Here is a 23,223-nt window from a genome sequence, read left to right as displayed (position 1 = left end):
CTTACCAGAGGCGGCTGTTTTATCCTGCCGATTGAGCTTTAAACCCGCCAACTGTATGTTATTCATGTCGTCATTCAGCCACGACATTCCAGAAAATGATGTCATAGCTTTAGAAGCTTCTGATAGGCTAATTGACATCATTTGAGTCAATTGGAGGTGTACCTGTGGATGTATTACAAGGCCTACCTTCAACCCAGTGCCTCCTTGCTTGACATCATGGGAAAATCAAAAGAAATCAGCCAAGACCTCAGAAAAAATATTGGAGACCTCCACAAGTCTGGTTCATCCTTGGGAGCAATTTCCAAACGCCTGAAGGTACCACGGTCATCTGTACAAACAATAGTACGCAAGTATGAACACTATGGAACCATGCAGCCGTCATACCGCTCGGGAAGGAGATGCGTTCTGTCTCCGAGAGATGAATGTACTTTGGTGCGAAAAGTGCAAATCAATACCAGAGCAACAGCAAAGGACCTTGTGAAGATGCTGGAGGAAACAGGTACAAAGTATCTCTATCCACAGTAAAACGAGTCCAATATCAACATAACCTGAAAGGCCGCTCAGCAAAGAAGAAGCCACTGCTCCAAAACTGCCATAAAAAAAAGCCAGACTACGGTTTGCAACTGCACATGGGGACAAAGATCGTACTTTTTGCTGATATGTCCTCTGGTCTGATGAAACAAAAATATAACTGTTTGGCCATAATGACCATCATTATGTTTAGAGGAAAAAGGGGGAAGCTTGCAAGCCGAAGAACACCATCCCAACCGTGAAGCACGGAGGTGGCAGCATCATGTTTTGGGGGTGCTTTGCTGCTGGAGGGACTGGTGCACGTCACAAAATAGATGGCATCATGAGGAGGGCAAAGGATGTGGATATATTGAAGCAAAATCTCAAGACATCAGTCAGGAAGTTAAAGCTTGGTCGCAAATGGGTCTTCCAAATGGACAATGACCTCAAGCATACTTCCAAAGTTGTGGAAAAATGGCTTAAGGACAACAAAGTCAAGGTATTGGAGTGGCCATCACAAAGACCTGACCTCAATCATATTGAACATTTGTAGGCATAACTGAAAAAGCTTGTTTGAGCAAGGATGCCTACAAACCTGACTCAGTTACACCAGCTCTGTCAGGAGGAATGGGCCAAAATTCACCCAACTTATTGTGGGAAACTTGTGGAAGGCTACCCGAAACGTTTGATACAATTTAAAGGAAATGCAACCAAATACTAATTGAGTGTATGTAAACTTCTGACCCACTGGGAATGTGATGAAAGAAATAAAAGCTAAAAATAAAAGATGAAAGAATAAATCATTCTCTCTACTATTATTCTGACATTTCACATTCTTAAAATAAAGTTGTGATCCTAACTGACCTAAGACAGGGAATTTTTACTATTATTAAATGTCAGGAATTGTGAAAAACTGAGTTTAAATGTATTTTGCTAAGGTGTATGTAAACTTCCGACTTCAACTGTATATAAAGCAAGTAAATATAGCTGGATATTTCGGGGGTACATCTTGTTTTCTGTGGGGGTTGCAATAGACAGATTTTTTCCCCTAAATATCACTAAACATGCGTATTTCATGTAACATACATCGGATTTACAGAATAAACAGAAATGAATGGATTAAGATATTCTTCTGCTGACAACAATCTTATCTCACCACATCTCATAAATAAACAGCAGGGGCCTGCTTTGATGCTCACAAGCTCACACTCTCTGTGACACAAAAGGACATCTATAGTAAACCCATGTGCACACACACACTCTCTCTTGACCTGTATCTGTACGAGTGGAGTCAGGGAGCCATCTGCAGTGTCTGTCTGTGTGTTTGGACGATACATAGATACCAGTCTCAAGGACGATACATAGATCTAACTGAGAAGCTATAAACTTGAGCAAGAATAGGCTTCTGTAATTAATCTAATTGGTTTTGGTGTTAAAAGAGGAGGGGAATGAAAGGTGATGGCTTGCTGGTTGCAGCTGATTAGAGGTAGTGGCTGAAATCTATAGAGGTCTATTCAGCCCTAGGCTAGTGGGAAGAGGTCAGCTGTCCTGTTTAATTATTCACCGGTTTAGATCACTTTCCCACTTTCTCTTTTCTCTCCATCTCTTTCGCTTTTCTTCTTTGTCGCCGTCTTTCTGTCTCTCTCTCTGTCTCTTTTTGTCGCTGTCTTTCTGTCTCGCTCTCTCTGTCTGTTTCTCTGTCTCTCTTTCTCTTCCCCCTCTCTGTCTTCCACCTCTCCCTCCAGTACTTCGTTCTTTCTTTCCTCTCTTCACCTCTTCCTGTGGGGTGACAGATTGTACTCTCACCTCTCAGCACTTACCCTGATCCTGGCAGGGCTTGGTTCTAGCAGTCCTGACCCTGGCAGTCCTTGGTTCTAGCAGTCCTGACCCTAGCAGTCCTTACCCTGGCAGGGCTTGGTTCTAGCAGTCCTGACCCTGGCAGTCCTTGGTTCTAGCAGTCCTGACCCTGGCAGTCCTGACCCTAGCAGTCCTGACCCTGGCAGGGCTTGGTTCTAGCAGTCCTGACCCTGGCAGGGCTTGGTTCTAGCAGTCCTGACCCTGGCAGTCCTTGGTTCTAGCAGTCCTGACCCTGGCAGTCCTGACCCTGGCAGTCCTTGATCCTGGCAGTCCTTGATCCTGGCAGTGCTTGGTTCTAGCAGTCCTGACCCTGGCAGTCCTTGGTTCTAGCAGTCCTTTACCCTGGCAGTCCTGACCCTGGCAGTCCTGACCCTAGCAGTCCTTGATCCTGGCAGTCATTGATCCTGGCAGTCCTTGATCCTGGCAGTCCTTTATCCTGGCAGTCCTTGACCCTGGCAGTCCTTGACCGTAGCAGAACCAGCTCACCACTTGGCTGAAGTGCATGATGCACCTCCAATCCACATAGGTCGAAAAATAGAGAGGAAATTACTCCCAGTTGTGAGTCAGATTGAGTCAGCATCCAGATGGCATTCTATTGGCCCCTCATTCACTGAATACATTCAGTCCTTCAGTAGGAGATGTTAACCAGAGCTGAAGTGCGCCATGTTGTTATGATCTCCCGTTTCATCATTCTGCCTGCAGGTAAATCTACTGTCATCAAATATACATTCACTTATGTGTCTTCAGAGAGTTTCACTTAATCCAGATACAACATTCATAATCAGCTATGTTGATGTTGTTGATTCTGAAAGCTGAAGGAGAGCTGTTAGCTAACTAACACAAATCCCAATAGAGCTGTTATTCTTCAGCCAACCTTTTTCTGAAGGATCACCCCTGAAGTTACCCCCCCAGTCCACTGTACCATCTCTTTCATTTAAGGCGGCTTCGCCACCACTTCCATTTATGAAAATGTCTGTCTGGTAGCAATATCCCGTCATGTTTTTTTCTCTCTCTTCATTGGTCATGACTCATGCCACTTGGTCCCTGTGAGAAGGGCCGCTCATGGCTCTCGTCTCGTTGTGTCTTGTTGTAATTAAAGACCAAATTGTTTTGATGCCAGTGTAATCACATTAGTCTGTGATGGAGGAAAGGAGAGGGAGAGAGACAGAGAGAACGAGATGGAGGGAGAGTGAGGGAGATGGAAAAGAGAGAAAGAGAGAGAGAGAGGGGTGAAATTGGACTTGTTGCTCCAGCGACACAGCCACCATGACAGTCAGTGTGTTGTTGTTATGAGCTGAGAGCTGTCACAATGCATCACCCTCAGAGCTGCTGCCCAGGAGCACCCATACGTAAAATGTATGCACGCATGACTGTAAGTCACTTTGAATAAAAGCATCTGCTAAATGGCATATATTATTATTATTTTTATTATATTATGTAATATATGTCGTTCCATTTCTGAGCCTGTCAGAACCACCGACGGGGTAAATATGGCTCAATTATATGTGTGGAGGTCCTATGGTTGGTTTGGTGTGCATTCCGCTCTGCGTGGACATACACCTCGTCTTGTAGAGAAACACTGTCCACTGATATCATGTTGTTGATTCGTACTAGAAGCCTAATTGTAAATCTATATTTTAAACTGGCTTGTAGGCCTATACAGAGACAGTATTACTTGTTGTATTACCACTGGCTAAGGAGCTGGGGTGTGCTCAGGCCTTTATCTGACAGTGGGAATCCTCTTCCCCCTCATGGTGTGTCCCACCGTTCCTCTTCTACTGCATGAGACTGGTAGTTTCGCCTTCTCTTCTATTGGTCAGACACACTGGGTTAAATCTGCATACACAGCTCCTAGAGCTCCATCCATTTCACCTAATGAAGGGAGCAGAGCTGGGGATCATTAGTGCTTTTGGAGCCATGATTTGTTTTGCAGCTTTCAGTATTTGTTTTGGGTGTTTAATGCTGACATTGATCTTGGGTGACAGTCCAGTACATCAGCACATACATATGTAAGATACTGATGCTAAAATGTTTATTTTATTCTACTGAGCCATTTACTTTATGTTCACATTCTTATCTCTTATTTGTCCAGTGTATACCATGTGTATCCTGTACATACCACGAATACAACTGGAAACTTGAAGAGTGACCTTAATGTTATACAAAACCAATGTTTCTGCTCTAAGCTGTGGGCCATTCGTCTGTTGTAGGTTGGCCTTACGAAGGGACTGTGTTTACATGTCTATTATATACTGTATTCCCACACACACACACACACACACACACACACACACACACACACACACACACACACACACACACACATACTTGTTTTGAGTGTCTTTGTGACAGCACTCAGCCTCCTGTGTCCATTGGAGCAGGTTTTTCATTCCCTCCTCTCCTTTCTCTCTGTTTTCCTGGCGTTTCTCCTCCGTCACTCTGCTAAACGCATTTCACCCGAGTCATTATATTGTAGCAGGATGGCTAGTATTCCAATTGATTCCTCTGTCCACTCTCATTTAGTTTACAAGAGATCAGAGTTCCCAAGAGCTTCCCAAGTTTTTTATCTCCCTTTTTGATTAAGAGGATGTATAAATAAGACCGCAAACTCCCGTCGATGCATGCCCATCTATTTATTGACTTTTAAGGATGCATCTTGCCCGCTGTTCCCCTGTGGTCTCTCCCAAGGAGAAGCAAGGGTAGGTTTATTTCTCTCTCCCTCCCTGCCTACTGCTAGCCTAGCAAACAGAGCAGACAGACTGGCAGGCAAAAGAATTAGCCCCATTGACAAGTTTTGTCGTGGCGCTTGGCTCTGGTTATTAATGGATGGGGAAGGGGACCCATTTATCAGCCAGAGGAGAATTTAATTGACACCGGCTTTGATTTTATTGTGTCCGCTGTTGTCTGCCCCTGTCACAGGTTTTCTCACCTCCTTCCTCTCGCTTTCCTCTGAAAGGTGTTTGATTGCGGTTTGGAGCCGGGACTTGTCAGAGGTGACGCATGGGAACACACACACACAAACACATGCTTACATGCACACACAAGCACACACATGCCTAACAGGTTACACGTCTACACTCTTACAGACACACTCATAAAGGCCCAGGGTCAGTCTTTGTTAAAAGGACCTTTCTGTTTTAGATTCTCCTGAAATTAAATCCATCCAAAAGTCCTTTTGAAGGAAGGATGTCACAAACAAACAGACAAATGCACACACAGTAACACACAAAGCAACAGCAATAAACAACATACACACACTCAAAGACAAAGCATGACGGACCCCCCCCGGCCCTCACACACTGATGGAGAGCAGGAATTGGATGCCATTTGTGACAGCACTGTCATAGTTTCTGTGTGTATGCAAATGATTTTTCACACTTGGGAGTAAATTGAATGGGGGTTTTGGAGTGGGAGAATGAGCGAAAGAGAGGGAGAATGAGCGAAAGAGAGAGCGAATGAGAGAGGCGAAGCACCCTAAATGAGAAAAACAAACCAGTCTGTGCGCCTCCAACGTTTTTCATCAACTTTGAATGCTACTTTATTTTCTCAATCATTCATATAGTTTCAGCAACTGGAACAGTGTATATTTATTTACACAGAGCAGAGGGGGAAGTATTTTGTTCTATGGAAAGATCTCTGTTACATTCTGAATAAATACTTCATCTGTATTCACGGCCATTGCCCCTTCAACAGATTTGTAGACTGTATTTGCCTTGAGGTGAAATGCAATACTGTTATTTTGAGTGCTTATCTTTTTATTACTAGATGAATCAATACAGCACGACATCGTTAGGATCATTATTTGGCTTCCTTGGTCTGTCTGTCTGTCTGTCTGTCTGTCTGTCTGTCTGTCTGTCTGTCTGTCTGTGTCTGTCTGTCTGTCTGTCTGTCTGTCTGTCTGTCTGTCTGTCTGTCTGTCTGTCTGTCTGTCTGTCTGTCTGTCTGTCTGTCTGTCTGTCTGTCTGTCTGTCTGTCTGTCTGTCTGCAAGAGAAAGGGCCACAGGCTACAAGCAGAACCCTTCCTCCCCCTCTCTATTCACTGTGCTTCCCTTATTCACTGGCCCTCCTCTGCAGGGGATGGAAGCCACTGTATTAATATGTGATTTGGTCATGTACCTCTTCCTTTTAAATACATCCAACCGCCCGGGGGCAGGCTGGGCCTCTTGACGCAAAGGTCAGTTGACCACTCATTGATTCAGCATTTGAATTTTATTTGTGCAGCGGCGCTCCGATGGGAACTGGCATTAAGGCTGGCTGTTTCAGCCTCTTTGTTTAGTGAGCGGCTGTGAATGTCTCTTTGTCTGGGGCGGGGGTGGGGGGGTGTCTGCAGAGACCGCTGTGCGGTTAGCCGCCACCAGCTAATAAGTGTGAGATCCATCCCGACGCCTTGGTAATGACCACTACCACCTATTACTGCACCCCAGATTGGAAATCCATGTGTTGTCATTGAGGGGAATCGTCTATGAAAGTTAGAGGAAAGAGGAAAACAAAAAAAAGTCTGACATTGTGAGGAGAGAACAACAGTTTGTGTGGTTCTCCAGCAGCATTGGGTTGTGTGGTTCTCCAGCAGCATTGGGGGTGGCAGGTAGGAGGAAATGGCCTGTTTAGGTGGTTAGGACATTAAATGTACACGTTACTGTTGCGAGGAGGCAAGGCAGGGGATGCCACATCTCAAACCCTACCGTGTGGAGGTGGAGAAACTCCTATTTTCTTCTCTCAGGTTTTACTCTCACTCTCTCCATCTCTCTCTTTTTTGTCCCTCCATCTCTCTCTCTTTCTCTCTCTTCATCTCTCAATCTCTCTCAATTCATTTCAAATGGCTTTATTGGCATGGGAAACACATGTTTACATTGCCAAAGCAAGTGAAATAGATAATAAACAATAAATAATGAACAGTTAACATTACACTCACAAAAGTTCCAAAGGAATAGAGACATTTCAAATATCATATTATGTCTATATACAGTGTTGTAACAATGTGTAATTAGTTCAAGCACAAAAGGGAAAATAAATGAACATAAATATGGGTTGTATTTACAATGGTGTTTGTTCTTCACTGGTTGCCCTTTTCTTGTGGCAACAGGTCACAAATCTTGCTGCTGTGATGCACACTGTGGTATTTCACCCAGTAGATATGGGAGTTTATCAAAATTGGATTTGTTTTCTAATTCTTTGTGGGTCTGTGTAATCTGAGGGAAATATGTGTCTCTAATATGGTCATACATTTAGCAGGAGGTTAGGAAGTGCAGCTGTTTCCACCTCATTTTGTGGGCAGTGTGCACATAGCCTGTCTTCTCTCTCTCTCTCTCTCTCTCTCTTCTTTTTCCTGATTTGACTTTGATAAGGCCGAGCCGTTAGTTACAGCCTCGTCGTTAAGCAACCCCCTCCCGAAGCGAATTGATTGGCTACCTGCCTCGTCCAATGCTGAGGTGGGAGCTGACTTTGTCAATAGTGCTGTGAACTCTGACAGAGACAGCAGACCAGATCATTGCCTCATCCTCATCCCTACACCCCGGGTTTGGAGAGGGAGCTGAGAGAAGGAAAGACAAGAGAATGGAAGATAGCGAGACACTAATGAAGAGATACTGAGTACAACACAAGGTGCATTTAGGACACTTTCGACGCAGGCCCAAAGCAAATGTTTTTATTTTCAGCAAACAACTTATCTATAATTTAAGAGAGAAGAAGAACTAGGACTCACAACATTGTTCTTGGTGGTTAGTGTAGGAGGTGTAGTGTACCCTCTGCACCTCCTACACCCTAGCAGGGGATATGAGAGAGCTGTATTGTGGAGTAGATATCTCCAGCAAAGGGGCAGGTGTGTTAACACTCCCTCCCACATACCTCTCTCCCTCCCTCTCTCTCCTGCTCCACACCACCCAGCAGCGGCGGATTCCTCTCAGCTGGTGAGAAATGGCTCCTGACAGCTGATTTGTTGGTTGTCAGAAGTGGTCGTTGTGGCGCTGATAAGGTTGGGGGGCGGTGTTGGGAGGGGAGATATGGAGGACCCAGGCCAACCTCAAAGGCAGAAAGCATTACGCTGCCCGGGGGCCTCAACAGACACATGGAAATGTATTTCTCTCTAGAAATCACAGGGGACACTTCCTCATATGCACAGCACACACCCCGAACGCTCTCTTTAAAGACCCCACTCGCTCACGCAACAACACACCACCTCAACACTCCCTTTTAGCTGTGTCTTTTTGGATTTGTGCCTATTCCCCTATCGCAGAAAACCTGTTGAAATCTCTTCCCGTGGATCTCTGAGAGCGCCACAGATAAACGAGTCCTTTGTGGACGTGAAATGAAACATCTTCTCTCTCAGCGCTACACATTCATGAGCTGCTGTATATACATGGACAATCCAGCGTGAACCAACCGTATACAACACGATGCACTTTTACACTATACAGAACTATTCACTGTACAGACGTTTTCATATCCTCTTACTCTACCTGCTGCCTTTAAACAGAATGAATGTGCAGCAGTTGTCTTTGATTTGATTCATCACTAATGGGGACCGGGGGAGGCCCCAGAGGCCCCAGTACACGGGGCCAGGAGTAATGTGCTCTGTACTGGATGAATGATGGGACTGATTGCAGATGGGAGGCAGAGCCCTAGTTTTTGATTAGCTGACACAGCGGGAACACGCAGCGGTGCTTAAGTGAATGAGAGCAGAGGATACATACAGAGGGAGAAAGGCCCGGGGCTGACTGAGACCCAGACCAGAGCGAACTGACAGGAGGGAGGGAGGGAGCGAGATTATAAAATCCAAGTACACAAACAAATATGCGGTTAAAATTGCTAAAAAACTGTCAGGCAGTGATGCAGCTTATGCCCCACCCTCTTCAACATATATATCAACGAATTAGCGAGGGCATTAGAACAGTCTGCAGCACCCGGCCTTACCCTACTAGAATCTGAAGTCAATTGTCTACTGTTTGCTGATGATCTGGTGGTTCTGTCACCAACCAAGGAGGACCTACAGCAGCACCTAGATCTTCTGCACAGATTCTGCCAGACCTGGGTCCTGACAGTAAATCAAAAATAATGATTTTCCAAAAAAGATCCAGTCGCCAGGACCACAAATACAAACTCCATCTAGACACCGTTGCCATAGAGCACACAAAAAGCTATACATATCTCGGCCTAAACATCAGCGCCACAGGGAACTTCCACAAAGCTGTGAATGATCTGAGAGACAAGGTAAGGAGGGCATTCTATGCCATTAAAAGGAACATAAAATTCGACATACCAATTACCAATTTGTGACCTGTTGCCACAAGAAAAGGGCAACCAATAAAGAACAAACACCATTGTAAATACAACTCATATTTATGTTTATTTATTTTCCCTTACTTTAACTAGAGAGAGAGATAAACTATATATAGAGAGAGAAACAATATAGAGAGAGAAACTAGAGATGGAGAGAGGCTGGAGAGAGAGAAAAACTATATACACTGCTCAAAAAAATAAAGGGAACACTAAAATAACACATCCTAGATCTGAATGAATTAAATATTCTTAATAAATACTTTTTTATTTACATAGTTGAATGTGCTGACAACAAAATCACACAAAAATTATCAATGGAAATCAAATTTATCAACCCATGGAGGTCTGGATTTGGAGTCACTCAAAATTAAAGTGGAAAACCACACTACAGGCTGATCCAACTTTGATGTAATGTCCTTAAAACAAGTATGACCTCCCTACAACGCCTGGGCATGCTCCTGATGAGGTGGCGGATCCGCCAACTCCTGGATAGTCTGTGGTGCAACGTGGCGTTGGTGGATGGAGCAAGACATGATGTCCCAGATGTGCTCAATTGGATTCTTGTCTGGGGAGCGGGCGGGCCAGTCCATAGCATCAATGCCTTCCTCTTGCAGGAACTGCTGACACACTCCAGCCACATGAGGTCTAGCATTGTCTTGCATTAGGAGGAACCCAGGGCCAACCGCACCAGCATATGGTCTCACAAGGGGTCTGAGGATCTCATCTCGGTACCTAATGGCAGTCAGGCTACCTCTGGCGAGCACATGGAGGGCTGTGCGGCCCCCCAAAGAAATGCCACTCCACACCATGACTGACCCACCGCCAAACCGGTCATGCTGGAGGATGTTGCAGGCAGCAGAACGTTCTCCACGGCGTCTCCAGACTGTCACGTCTGTCACATGTGCTCAGTGTGAACCTGCTTTCATCTGTGAAGAGCACAGGGCACCAGTGGTGAATTTGCCAATCTTGGTGTTCTCTGGCAAATGCCAAACGTCCTGCACGGTGTTGGGCTGTAAGCACAACCCCCACCTGTGGACGTCGGGCCCCCTAATGGAGTCTGTTTCTGACCGTTTGAGCAGACACATGCACATTTGTGGCCTGCTGGAGGTCATTTTTCAGGGCTCTGGCTGTGCTCCTCCTACTCCTCCTTGCACAAAGGCGGAGGTAGCGGTCCTGCTGCATGGTTATTGCCCTCCTATAGCCTCCTCCACGTCTTCTGATGTACTGGCCTGTCTCCTGGTAGCGCCTCCATGCTCTGGACACTACGCTGACAGACACAGCAAACCTTCTTGCCACAGCTCGCATTGATGTGCCATCCTGAGTGAGCTGCACTACCTGAGCCACTTGTGTGGGTTGTAGACTCCGTCTCATGCTACCACTAGTATGAAAGCACCGCCAGCATTCAAAAGTGACCAAAACATCAGCCAGGAAGCATAAGAACTGAGAAGTGGTCTGTGGTTATCACCTGCAGAACCACTCGTTTATTGGGGGTGTCTTGCTAATTGCCTATAATTTCCACCTGTTGTCTATTCCATTTGCACAACATCATGTGAAATTTATTGTCAATCAGTGTTGCTTCCTAAGTGGACAGTTTAATTTGACAGAAGTGTGATTGACTTGGAGTTACATTGTGTTGTTTAAGTGTTCCCTTTATTTTTTTGAGCAGTGTATATATAAAGAGAGAAACTATAGAGAGAGAAAGAAACTATATATAGAGAGAGAAACTGGAGATGGAGAGAAACTAGAGGGAGAGAAACTAGAGAGAGAGAAACTAGATAGAGAGAAACTAGAAAGAGAGAGAAACTAGAAAGAGAGAGAGAAACTAGAGAGCGAGAAACTAGAGAGAGAGATAAACTAGAGCGGAACTAGAGAGAGAGAGAAACTAGTGAGAGAGAGAAACTAGAGAGAGAGAAACTAGAAATAAACTAGAGAGAGAAACTAGAGAGAAAGAGAGAAACTATAAATAAACTAGAGAGAGAGAAACTAGAGATAAACTAGAGAGAGAGAGAAACTAGAGAACTAGAGAGAGAGAGAGAGAAACTAGACAGAGGATGAGAAACTAGACAGAGGATGAGATACTAGACAAGAGGGAGAGATACTAGACAGAGGGAGAGAAACTAGACAGAGGATGAGTTACTAGACAGAGGGAGAGATACTAGACAGAGGATGAGATACTAGACAAGAGGGAGAGATACTAGACAGAGGGAGAGAAACTAGACAGAGGATGAGATACTAGACAGAGGGAGAGATACTCGACAGAGGATGAGATACTAGACAGAGGATGAGATACTAGACAGAGGATGAGATACTAGACAGAGGGAGAGATACTAGACAGAGGGAGAGATACTAGACAGAGGATGAGATACTAGACAGAGGGAGAGAAACTAGACAGAGGGAGAGAAACTAGACAGAGGATGAGATACTAGACAGAGGATGAGAAACTAGACAGAGGGAGAGATACTAGACAGAGGGAGAGATACTAGACAGAGGATGAGATACTAGACAGAGGATGAGAAACTAGACAGAGGGAGAGATACTAGACAGAGGGAGAGATACTAGACAGAGGGAGAGATACTAGACAGAGGGAGAGATACTAGACAGAGGATGAGATACTAGACAAGAGGGAGAGATACACTAGACAGAGGATGAGATACTAGACAGAGGATGAGAAACTAGACAGAGGATGAGAAACTAGACAGAGGATGAGAAACTAGACAGAGGGAGAGAAACTAGACAGAGGATGAGATACTAGACAGAGGGAGAGATACTAGACAGAGGATGAGATACTAGACAGAGGGAGAGATACTAGACAGACAATGAGATACTAGACAGAGGGAGAGATACTAGACAGAGGATGAGATACTAGACAGAGGATGAGAAACTAGACAGAGGAGGAGATACTAGACAGAGGATGAGATACTAGACAGAGGGAGAGATACTAGACAGAGGGAGAGATACTAGACAGAGGGAGAGATACTAGACAGAGGATGAGATACTAGACAGTGGGAGAGATACTAGACAGAGGATGAGATACTAGACAGAGGATGAGATACTAGACAGAGGGAGAGATACTAGACAGAGGGAGAGATACTAGACAGAGATACTAGGAGAGATACTAGACAGAGGATGAGATACTAGACAGAGGATGAGATACTAGACAGAGGAGAGATACTAGACAGAGGGAGAGATACTAGACAGAGGATGAGATACTAGACAGAGGATGAGATACTAGACAGAGGGAGAGATACTAGACAGAGGATGAGATACTAGACAGAGGATGAGATACTAGACAGAGGGAGAGATACTAGACAGAGGGAGAGATACTAGACAGAGGATGAGATACTAGACAGAGGATGAGATACTAGACAGAGGGAGAGATACTAGACAGAGGGAGAGATACTAGACAGAGGATGAGATACTAGACAGAGGGAGAGATACTAGACAGAGGGAGAGATACTAGACAGAGGATGAGATACTAGACAGAGGGAGAGAAACTAGACAGAGGATGAGATACTAGACAGAGGATGAGAAACTAGACAGAGGGAGAGATACTAGACAGAGGGAGAGATACTAGACAGAGGGAGAGATACTAGACAAGAGGGAGAGATACTAGACAGAGGATGAGATACTAGACAGAGGATGAGAAACTAGACAGAGGATGAGATACTAGACAGAGGATGAGATACTAGACAGAGGGAGAGATACTAGACAGAGGATGAGATACTAGACAGAGGAGAGATACTAGACAGAGACAGGAGAGATACTAGACAGAGGGAGAGATACTAGACAGAGGATGAGATACTAGACAGAGGGAGAGATACTAGACAGAGACAGGGATGAGATACTAGACAGAGGATGAGATACTAGACAGAGGGAGAGATACTAGACAGAGGGAGAGATACTAGACAGAGGATGAGATACTAGACAGAGGGAGAGATACTAGACAGAGGATGAGATACTAGACAGAGGGAGAGATACTAGACAGAGGGAGAGATACTAGACAGAGGGAGAGATACTAGACAGAGGATGAGATACTAGACAGAGGATGAGATACTAGACAGAGGGAGAGATACTAGACAGAGGGAGAGACTAGACAGAGGATGAGATACAGACAGAGGAGAGAAACTAGACAGAGGGAGAGATACTAGACAGAGGATGAGATACTAGACAGAGGGAGAGATACTAGACAGAGGAGAGATACTAGACAGAGGGGATGAGATACTAGACAGAGGATGAGAAACTAGACAGAGGATGAGATACTAGACAGAGGGAGAGATACTAGACAGAGGGAGAGATACTAGACAGAGGATGAGAAACTAGACAGAGGATGAGATACTAGACAGAGGGAGAGATACTAGACAGAGGGAGAGATACTAGACAGAGGGAGAGATACTAGACAGAGGGAGAGATACTAGACAGAGGATGAGATACTAGACAGAGGATGAGATACTAGACAGAGGATGAGAAACTAGACAGAGGATGAGATACTAGACAGAGGATGAGATACTAGACAGAGGATGAGATACTAGACAGAGGATGAGATACTAGACAGAGGATGAGATACTAGACAGAGGATGAGAAACTAGACAGAGGATGAGATACTAGACAGAGGATGAGATACTAGACAGAGGGAGAGATACTAGACAGAGGGAGAGAAACTAGACAGAGGATGAGATACTAGACAGAGGGAGAGATACTAGACAGAGGATGAGATACTAGACAGAGGGAGAGATACTAGACAGAGGGAGAGAAACTAGACAGAGGATGAGATACTAGACAGAGGGAGAGATACTAGACAGAGGATGAGATACTAGACAGAGGATGAGAAACTAGACAGAGGGAGAGATACTAGACAGAGGGAGAGATACTAGACAGAGGATGAGAAACTAGACAGATACTAGACAGAGGGAGAGATACTAGACAGAGGATGAGATACTAGACAGAGGAGAGATACTAGACAGAGGGAGAGATACTAGACAGAGGATGAGAAACTAGACAGAGGATGAGATACTAGACAGAGGATGAGATACTAGACAGAGGATGAGATACTAGACAGAGGGAGAGATACTAGACAGAGGGAGAGATACTAGACAGAGGGAGAGATACTAGACAGAGGGAGAGATACTAGACAGAGGATGAGATACTAGACAGAGGGAGAGATACTAGACAGAGGATGAGATACTAGACAGAGGATGAGATACTAGACAGAGGATGAGATACTAGACAGAGGATGAGATACTAGACAGAGGATGAGATACTAGACAGAGGATGAGATACTAGACAGAGGATGAGATAGAGATACTAGACAGAGGGAGAGATACTAGACAGAGGATGAGATACTAGACAGAGGATGAGAAACTAGACAGAGGATGAGATACTAGACAGAGGATGAGATACTAGACAGAGGGAGAGATACTAGACAGAGGGAGAGATACTAGACAGAGGATGAGATACTAGACAGAGGGAGAGATACTAGACAGAGGGAGAGATACTAGACAGACGATGAGATACTAGACAGAGGGAGAGATACTAGACAGAGGATGAGATACTAGACAGAGGATGAGAAACTAGACAGAGGATGAGATACTAGACAGAGGGAGAGATACTAGACAGAGGATGAGATACTAGACAGAGGGAGAGATACTAGACAGAGGGAGAGATACTAGACAGAGGGAGAGATACTAGACAGAGGGAGAGATACTAGACAGAGGATGAGATACTAGACAGAGGATGAGATACTAGACAGAGGATGAGAAACTAGACAGAGGGAGAGATACTAGACAGAGGGAGAGATACTAGACAGAGGATGAGATACTAGACAGAGGGAGAGATACTAGACAGAGGGAGAGATACTAGACAGAGGATGAGATACTAGACAGAGGATGAGATACTAGACAGAGGATGAGATACTAGACAGAGGGAGAGATACTAGACAGAGGGAGAGATACTAGACAGAGGGAGAGATAATGAATGGGAAGAGGATGAAAGACTAATAAAAGCACAATATTTAAAACATTTGTTTTGAGTGTGTTCTGACTCTTATTGCTGTGTGATCTGTGATTCATTGATTTAATACTGTATGTTCCTGAGAGAGAGATTGATAGAGAGGGGCTTGAGAGTTGAGGTCTCTGTCTGACGTGTGCTGTGCATCACTCCAGGAAGTCCCCCTGGATCAGAACAGGAAGTCATGGAGAGAGGGCAGGCCATTGACTAATGAGCTTCACTTCCTACCTCACACCAGAGAGAGTAGAGTGTAGGCGGCTTTGATCACTGAAACCTGCTTGATGATGTCTAATGCCTGTATAGATCCAACCTCATATGGGGGGTTGGGGTAGTGGATTATGTGTACATGTAACATGCGGGTATAGTTTGTGTGTGTGTTTGCGTGTGTGTGTACTGTATGTATGTGTGCATGTTTGTGAATTGAATGCCCTGCACTGTACTGTGTAATAACTCATTGTTAGTGCAGAGGCTGGACAGGGGGGGTTGTCAGAACGGTTGCTCTCTCGGTGACCCTCTTATCGGCCCTCCCGCCTCTTTATCTGTCCATATCTGCTGGCGTGTGGAGAAGGGGGGCCCTGCCTGGCCACATGCTGTCTCTATGTCAAACCCTGTTGACCCCTTGACTCCCACAGGCTTATCTCCCACTCTCTTAAAAACCAAAGCCTTGTTTCAGCTTGTCACAGCGGGGCACAACTTCAGCTCTATTCCGCTCCGCCACTCCGCTCTGTGTGTTTGTTTTTCAGAGAGTGCTGATTAGTCAACAGGGAATGGAAGGCTTTCCTGCTGGGGGGCGGGGGCATTTTTGGGTGTCTATCCTTAGTATATGCCTTCATAATGTCCTCCCTTTATGTGGCATGTAGATAATCCAATTTTTGGCCCATGGGCCACTAGATTTCCCTCTAAAATGAAGATTGCTTTATTGGTCATTACACACAAGGTCCAACTAAGGCAATGGCATCTAACATTTGATGCTAGCAATCCTGATGCCAGCTAAATTCCCATCAGATTTTTCACGTTGGACCCGGGATTCGAACTGGCAACCCTCCGGTTGCTGGCCTGCCTCTAACCGCTAGGCTACCTGCCTGACACTATTAGTTATGAATTAGATAATCAGGTCAAGCTTTGGCCCATGAGTCACTAGATTACCCTCTATTAGTTATCAATCAATGCTTGTTGCTGATTTGCAAAGTTTGTATAATGTTCTATGTATCAATAATATGATATGGCCTGACATTACCATAAAACTAGAATGTGTTTTACAGTGAAATATCAATGAAGGAGCAGAGAATATCTGTAATGAAATTCACAGGCTAGGCCAGGGTCCATGAATTTCATTTAATGAGCTTTGTGGCAATTCCCTCCTCTTCTGTCTGTGAAGCAGGAATACAGTTATTCTAATAATGAGGACTGTATCATTTTTATTGCACATAGCTGTACAGCCGTTCCAGGTCTATAACTGCATCTTTATTAGGTTTATTTAGCTACATTTAGGGGACAAATTTTCATATGTTGCCTGTCTTTCAAATAGAAGTTGTTCTATAAATCTTGACTATAACCAATGGTTTATTTTTCTCTCCCTTTTTCACTCCGCTCTTTCTCTCTCCATCCCCTCTTCCTGTCATTCTCTCTACCTCTCTGTCCTCCCTGCAGGTTTCGGCTTTGTAACTTTCGAGGTTGAGGACGTTGTGGAGAAAGTATGCGAGATCCACTTTCATGAAATCAATAATAAAATGGTGAGTGGCTCTCGCTTTTCAAAACGGCAAATGGTGCTGGCTGGATTAATATTTGATTTTCTCTTTAGCAGAGCGGTAACGACGGCAGGCATCTCACACACACACACACGCACGCACGCACACACACACACACACACAGGTTTTTAGGGCTATGGAGTCAGTGGTGTGCACTGTGCACTGATGACCACACACCATGAAATTGTGTGTGTGAGCCGTTCCTGGCAGAAGGGCAAAACAACCTGTCCCTCCCTCACGCAAAATCAGGCTGGAACAGCTATCCATGTCTGAAAGCTGTTGGCATTATTGAAAAAACAACAACATTAAACCTACATGTCCAGGCTGTTTCAATGCCACGCCTTTTGCCAGACCTGGTGTTGATGTTTATTCTTATTCTTCAGTAGTGGCAGTGTGTTTCCAGTAGACTGGTCTTGGGTCAGGGTTAATGGCCAGTTGACCAGGTGGTGGTGGGGGGATGCTATGAGCAGGCTGGCTGAGGCCCAGGACGGCAAGGCCATGGTGGGCAGAGAGGAGGAAAGTGGTGGTGGTGGTGATGCCTCAATGTATTGTTAGCCTGCACTAGTTTCCTTGTGACTCATGCAGTCTGCTGTGGCACAAACAGTGCAGTGGAGCAGTGTAGGGGGAAAATATCAGACCCGGCATGGCTCCATATCCTGGCCTGCCGTGCACTGACAATTCTCCCTCCTTAGTCAACACTACCACTACTACACTACTCTCCCTCCTTAGTCAACACTACCACTACTACACTACTCTCCCTCCTTAGTCAACACTACCACTATTATACTACTCTCCCTCCTTAGTCAACACTACCACTACTACACTACTCTCCCTCCATAGTCAACACTACCACTATTACACTACTCTCCCTCCTTAGTCAACACTACCACTACTACACTACTCTCCCTCCTTAGTCAACACTACCACTATTATACTACTCTCCCTCCTTAGTCAACACTACCACTATTATACTACTCTCCCTCCATAGTCAACACTACCACTATTATACTACTCTCCCTCCATAGTCAACACTACCACTATTACACTACTCTCCCTCCTTAGTCAACACTACCACTATTATACAACTCTCCCTCCTTAGTCAACACTACCACTACTACACTACTCTCCCTCCTTAGTCAACACTACCACTATTATACTACTCTCCCTCCTTAGTCAACACTACCACTATTATACTACTCTCCCTCCTTAGTCAACACTACCACTATTACACTACTCTCCCTCCATAGTCAACACTACCACTACTACACTACTCTCCCTCCTTAGTCAACACTACCACTACTACACTACTCTCCCTCCATAGTCAACACTACCACTATTACACTACTCTCCCTCCTTAGTCAACACTACCACTACTACACTACTCTCCCTCCTTAGTCAACACTACCACTACTACACTACTCTCCCTCCTTAGTCAACACTACCACTACTACACTACTCCCCCTCCTTAGTCAACACTACCACTACTACACTACTCTCCTCCTTAGTCAACACTACCACTACTACACTACTCTCCCTCCTTAGTCAACACTACCACTATTACACTACTCTCCCTCCTTAGTCAACACTACCACTATTACACTACTCTCCCTCCTTAGTCAACACTACCACTACTACACTACTCTCCCTCCTTAGTCAACACTACCACTATTACACTACTCTCCCTCCTTAGTCAACACTACCACTATTACACTACTCTCCCTCCTTAGTCAACACTACCACTATTACACTACTCTCCCTCCTTAGTCAACACTACCACTACTACACTACTCTCCCTCCTTAGTCAACACTACCACTACCACACTACTCTCCCTCCTTAGTCAACACTACCACTACTACACTACTCTCCCTCCTTAGTCAACACTACCACTATTACACTACTCTCCCTCCTTAGTCAACACTACCACTACTACACTACTCTCCCTCCTTAGTCAACACTACCACTACTACACTACTCTCCCTCCTTAGTCAACACTACCACTTCCACACTACACTCCGTCCACAAGCCTGCACTGGGCCTAACAGTTATGAATGCCACAACTGAGATGAAAGACTTTATATAATACTCCTCCTCCTCCTCCTTAGTGCTTCACTCACACAGACATACATGGTGATGAGGTCAAAACTGCCACCTCTATGTCAATACTCATTCTTTTCTCGTCCATTAAACCTCTCCCTCCTTAGACACTACCAGAGACACTACTAGATCAACTCTCCCTCCATAGTCAACACTACCACTATGATATTCACTCACGGGGCCTCCAGGCTTCAACACCAGTGGATCACCCTACACCCACCACTATACCACTGCCAGTTGTCCACTAGTCTCTCCCCCCACCACTATACCACTGCCAGTTGTCCACTAGTCTCTCCCTCCACCAGTCATACACTACCAGTTGTCCACTAGTCTCCCCCACCACTATCACCACTACCCAGTTGTCCACTAGTCTCTCCCCACCACTATACCACTGCCAGTTGTCCACTAGTCTCTCCCCCTCCACTATCACCACTACCACTTGTCCACTAGTCTCTCCCACCACTATACCACTACCAGTTGTCCACTAGTCTCTCCCCCCCACCACTATACCACTGCCAGTTGTCCACAGTTCTCCCCCACCACTATAACTGAGTTGTCCACTAGTCTTCCCCCCACCATATACCACTGCCAGTTGTCCACTAGTCTCTCCCCCACCACATACCACTGCCAGTTGTGATGAGTCTCTCCCCCACCTCTATACCAATACCAGTTGTCTAGTCTCGTCCCCACCACTAAACCCCCAGAGATTGTCCACTAGTCTCATCCCCCTTGTGATTCAGTTGTCACAGCGGGGCCAGGCAGGCTTCCACCCAGTGGATCACCCTCCCCCACCACTATACCACTGCCAGTTGTCCACTAGTCTCTCCCCCACCACTATACCACTGCCAGTTGTCCACTAGTCTCTCCCCCACCACTATACCACTGCCAGTTGTCCACTAGTCTCTCCCCACCACTATACCACTGCCAGTTGTCCACTAGTCTCTCCCCCCCACCACTATACCACTGCCAGTTGTCCACTAGTCTCTCCCCCACCACTATACCACTGCCAGTTGTCCACTAGTCTCTCCCCCACCACTATACCACTGCCAGTTGTCCACTAGTCTCTCCCCCCACCACTATACCACTGCCAGTTGTCCACTAGTCTCTCCCCCACCACTATACCACTGCCAGTTGTCCACTAGTCTCTCCCCCACCACTATACCACTGCCAGTTGTCCACTAGTCTCTCCCCCACCACTATACCACTGCCAGTTGTCCACTAGTCTCCCCCACCACTATACCACTGCCAGTTGTCCACTAGTCTCTCCCCCACCACTATACCACTGCCAGTTGTCCACTAGTCTCTCCCCCACCACTATACCACTGCCAGTTGTCCACTAGTCTCTCCCCCACCACTATACCACTGCCAGTTGTCCACTAGTCTCTCCCCCCACCACTATACCACTGCCAGTTGTCCACTAGTCTCTCCCCCACCACTGTACCACTGCCAGTTGTCCACTAGTCTCTCCCCCACCACTGTAGCCATAAGTACATTTGTCTCTTCCTCCACCACCCACCAATGTAGCCAGTAGTCCACCAGTATCTTCCCCCCCACCGACCAATGTAGCCAGTAGTCCACCAGTATCTTCCCCCACCACTGTAGCCAGTAGTCCACTAGTCTCTTCCTCCATGACCCACCACTGTAGCCAGTAGTCCACTAGTCTCTTCCTTCAACACTGTAGCCAGTCATCCGTTAGTCTCTTCCTCCAACACTGTAGCCAGTCATCCATTAGTCTCTTCCTCCAACACTGTAGCCAGTCATCCATTAGTCTCTTCCTCCAACACTGTAGCCATTAGTCCTCTAGTCTCTTCCTCCACCACTGTAGCCAGTAGTCCATTAGTCTCTTCCTCCACCACTGTAGCCAGTCATCCGTTAGTCTCTTCCTCCAACACTGTAGCCAGTCATCCATTAGTCTCTTCCTCCAACACTGTAGCCAGTCATCCATTAGTCTCTTCCTCTATGACCCACCACTGTAGCCAGTCATCCATTAGTCTCTTCCTCCACCACTGTAGCCAGTAGTCCATTAGTATCTTCCTCCACCACTGTAGCCAGTCATCCATTAGTCTCTTCCTCCACCACTGTAGCCAGTAGTCCATTAGTCTCTTCCTCCAACACTGTAGCCATTAGTCCATTAGTTTCTTCCTCCACCACTGTAGCCAGTCATCCATTAGTCTCTTCCTCCACCACTGTAGCCAGTCATCCATGAGTCTCTTCCTCCACCACTGTAGCCAGTCATCCATGAGTCTCTTCCTCCACCACTGTAGCCAGTCATCCATTAGTCTCTTCCTCCAACACTGTAGCCAGTCATCCATTAGTCTCTTCCTCCACCACTGTAGCCAGTCATCCATTAGTCTCTTCCTCCACCAATGTAGCCAGTAGTCCATTAGTCTCTTCCTCCAACACTGTAGCCAGTAGTCCATTTGTCTCTTCTCCCACCACTGTAGCCAGTCATCCATTAGTCTCTTCCTCCACCACTGTAGCCAGTAGTCCATTAGTCTCTTCCTCCACCACTGTAGCCAGTCATCCATTAGTCTCTTCCTCCACCACTGTAGCCAGTCATCCATTAGTCTCTTCCTCCAACACTGTAGCCCGTAGTCCACTTGTCATTTCTCCCACCACCCACCACTGTAGCCAGTAGTCCACTAGTCTCTTCCTCCACCACTGTAGCCAGTAGTCCACTAGTCTCTTCCCCCACCACCCACCTCTGCAGCCAGTAGTCCACTAGTCACTTCCCCCACCACCCACCTCTGTAGCCAGTAGTTCACTAGTCACTTCCCCCACCACCCACCTCTGTAGCCAGTAGTCCACTAGTCTCTTTCTCCACCTTTGTAGCCAGTAGTCCACTAGTCTCTTCCCCCACCACCCACCTCTGTAGCCAGTAGTCCATTAGTCACTTCCCCCACCACCCACCTCTGTAGCCAGTAGTCCACTAGTCACTTCCCCCACCACCCACCTCTGTAGCCAGTAGTCCACTCGTCTCTTCCCCCACCACCCACCTCTGCAGCCAGTAGTCCACTAGTCTCTTCCCCACCACCCACCTCTGTAGCCAGTAGTCCGCTAGTCACTTCCCCCACCACCCACCTCTGTAGCCAGTAGTCCACTAGTCTCTTCCCCACCACCCACCTCTGCAGCCAGTAGTCCACTAGTCTCTTCCCCCACCACCCACCTCTGTAGCCAGTAGTCCACTAGTCACTTCCCCACCACCCACCTCTGCAGCCAGTAGTCCACTAGTCTCTTCTCCCACCACCCACCTCTGTAGCCAGTAGTCCACTTGTCTCTTCCTCCACCACAGTAGCCAGTAGTCCACTAGTATCTTCCCCCACCACCCACCTCTGTAGCCAGTAGTCCACTAGTCTCTTCCCCCACCACCCACCTCTGCAGCCAGTAGTCCACTAGTCTCTTCTCCCACCACCCACCTCTGTAGCCAGTAGTCCACTTGTCTCTTCCTCCACCACAGTAGCCAGTAGTCCACTAGTATCTTCCCCACCACCCACCTCTGTAGCCAGTAGTCCACTAGTCTCTTCCCCACCACCCACCTCTGTAGCCAGTAGTCCACTAGTCTCTTCCCCCACCACCCACCTCTGCAGCCAGTAGTCCACTAGTCTCTTCCCCCACCACCCACCTCTGCAGCCAGTAGTCCACTAGTCTCTTCCCCACCACCCACCTCTGTAGCCAGTAGTCCACTAGTCACTTCCCCACCACCCACCTCTGCAGCCAGTAGTCCACTAGTATCTT

The 23,223-nt window shown here is 46.3% G+C and overlaps 1 protein-coding gene across 3 annotated transcripts in view; it reads left to right on the top strand.

Annotated features, from left to right (window-relative positions):
* LOC115136632 (RNA-binding protein Musashi homolog 2-like) overlaps positions 1–23,223 on the top strand; it is a 401,963-nt gene that overhangs the window by 243,209 nt on the left and 135,531 nt on the right. For all 3 annotated transcript variants that reach the window (XM_065024349.1, XM_065024348.1, XM_065024347.1), the window contains exon 8: positions 17,296–17,378. In XM_065024349.1, coding sequence (XP_064880421.1) covers positions 17,296–17,378 — 83 coding nt within the window. The remainder of the gene's footprint in view (positions 1–17,295; positions 17,379–23,223) is intronic.

The sequence above is a fragment of the Oncorhynchus nerka genome, linkage group LG11 (assembly GCF_034236695.1).
Source record: "Oncorhynchus nerka isolate Pitt River linkage group LG11, Oner_Uvic_2.0, whole genome shotgun sequence".
NCBI lineage: Eukaryota > Metazoa > Chordata > Actinopteri > Salmoniformes > Salmonidae > Oncorhynchus > Oncorhynchus nerka.
Note: the sequence above shows the minus strand (reverse complement) of the source record. Positions and strands in the feature narration are given on the sequence as shown.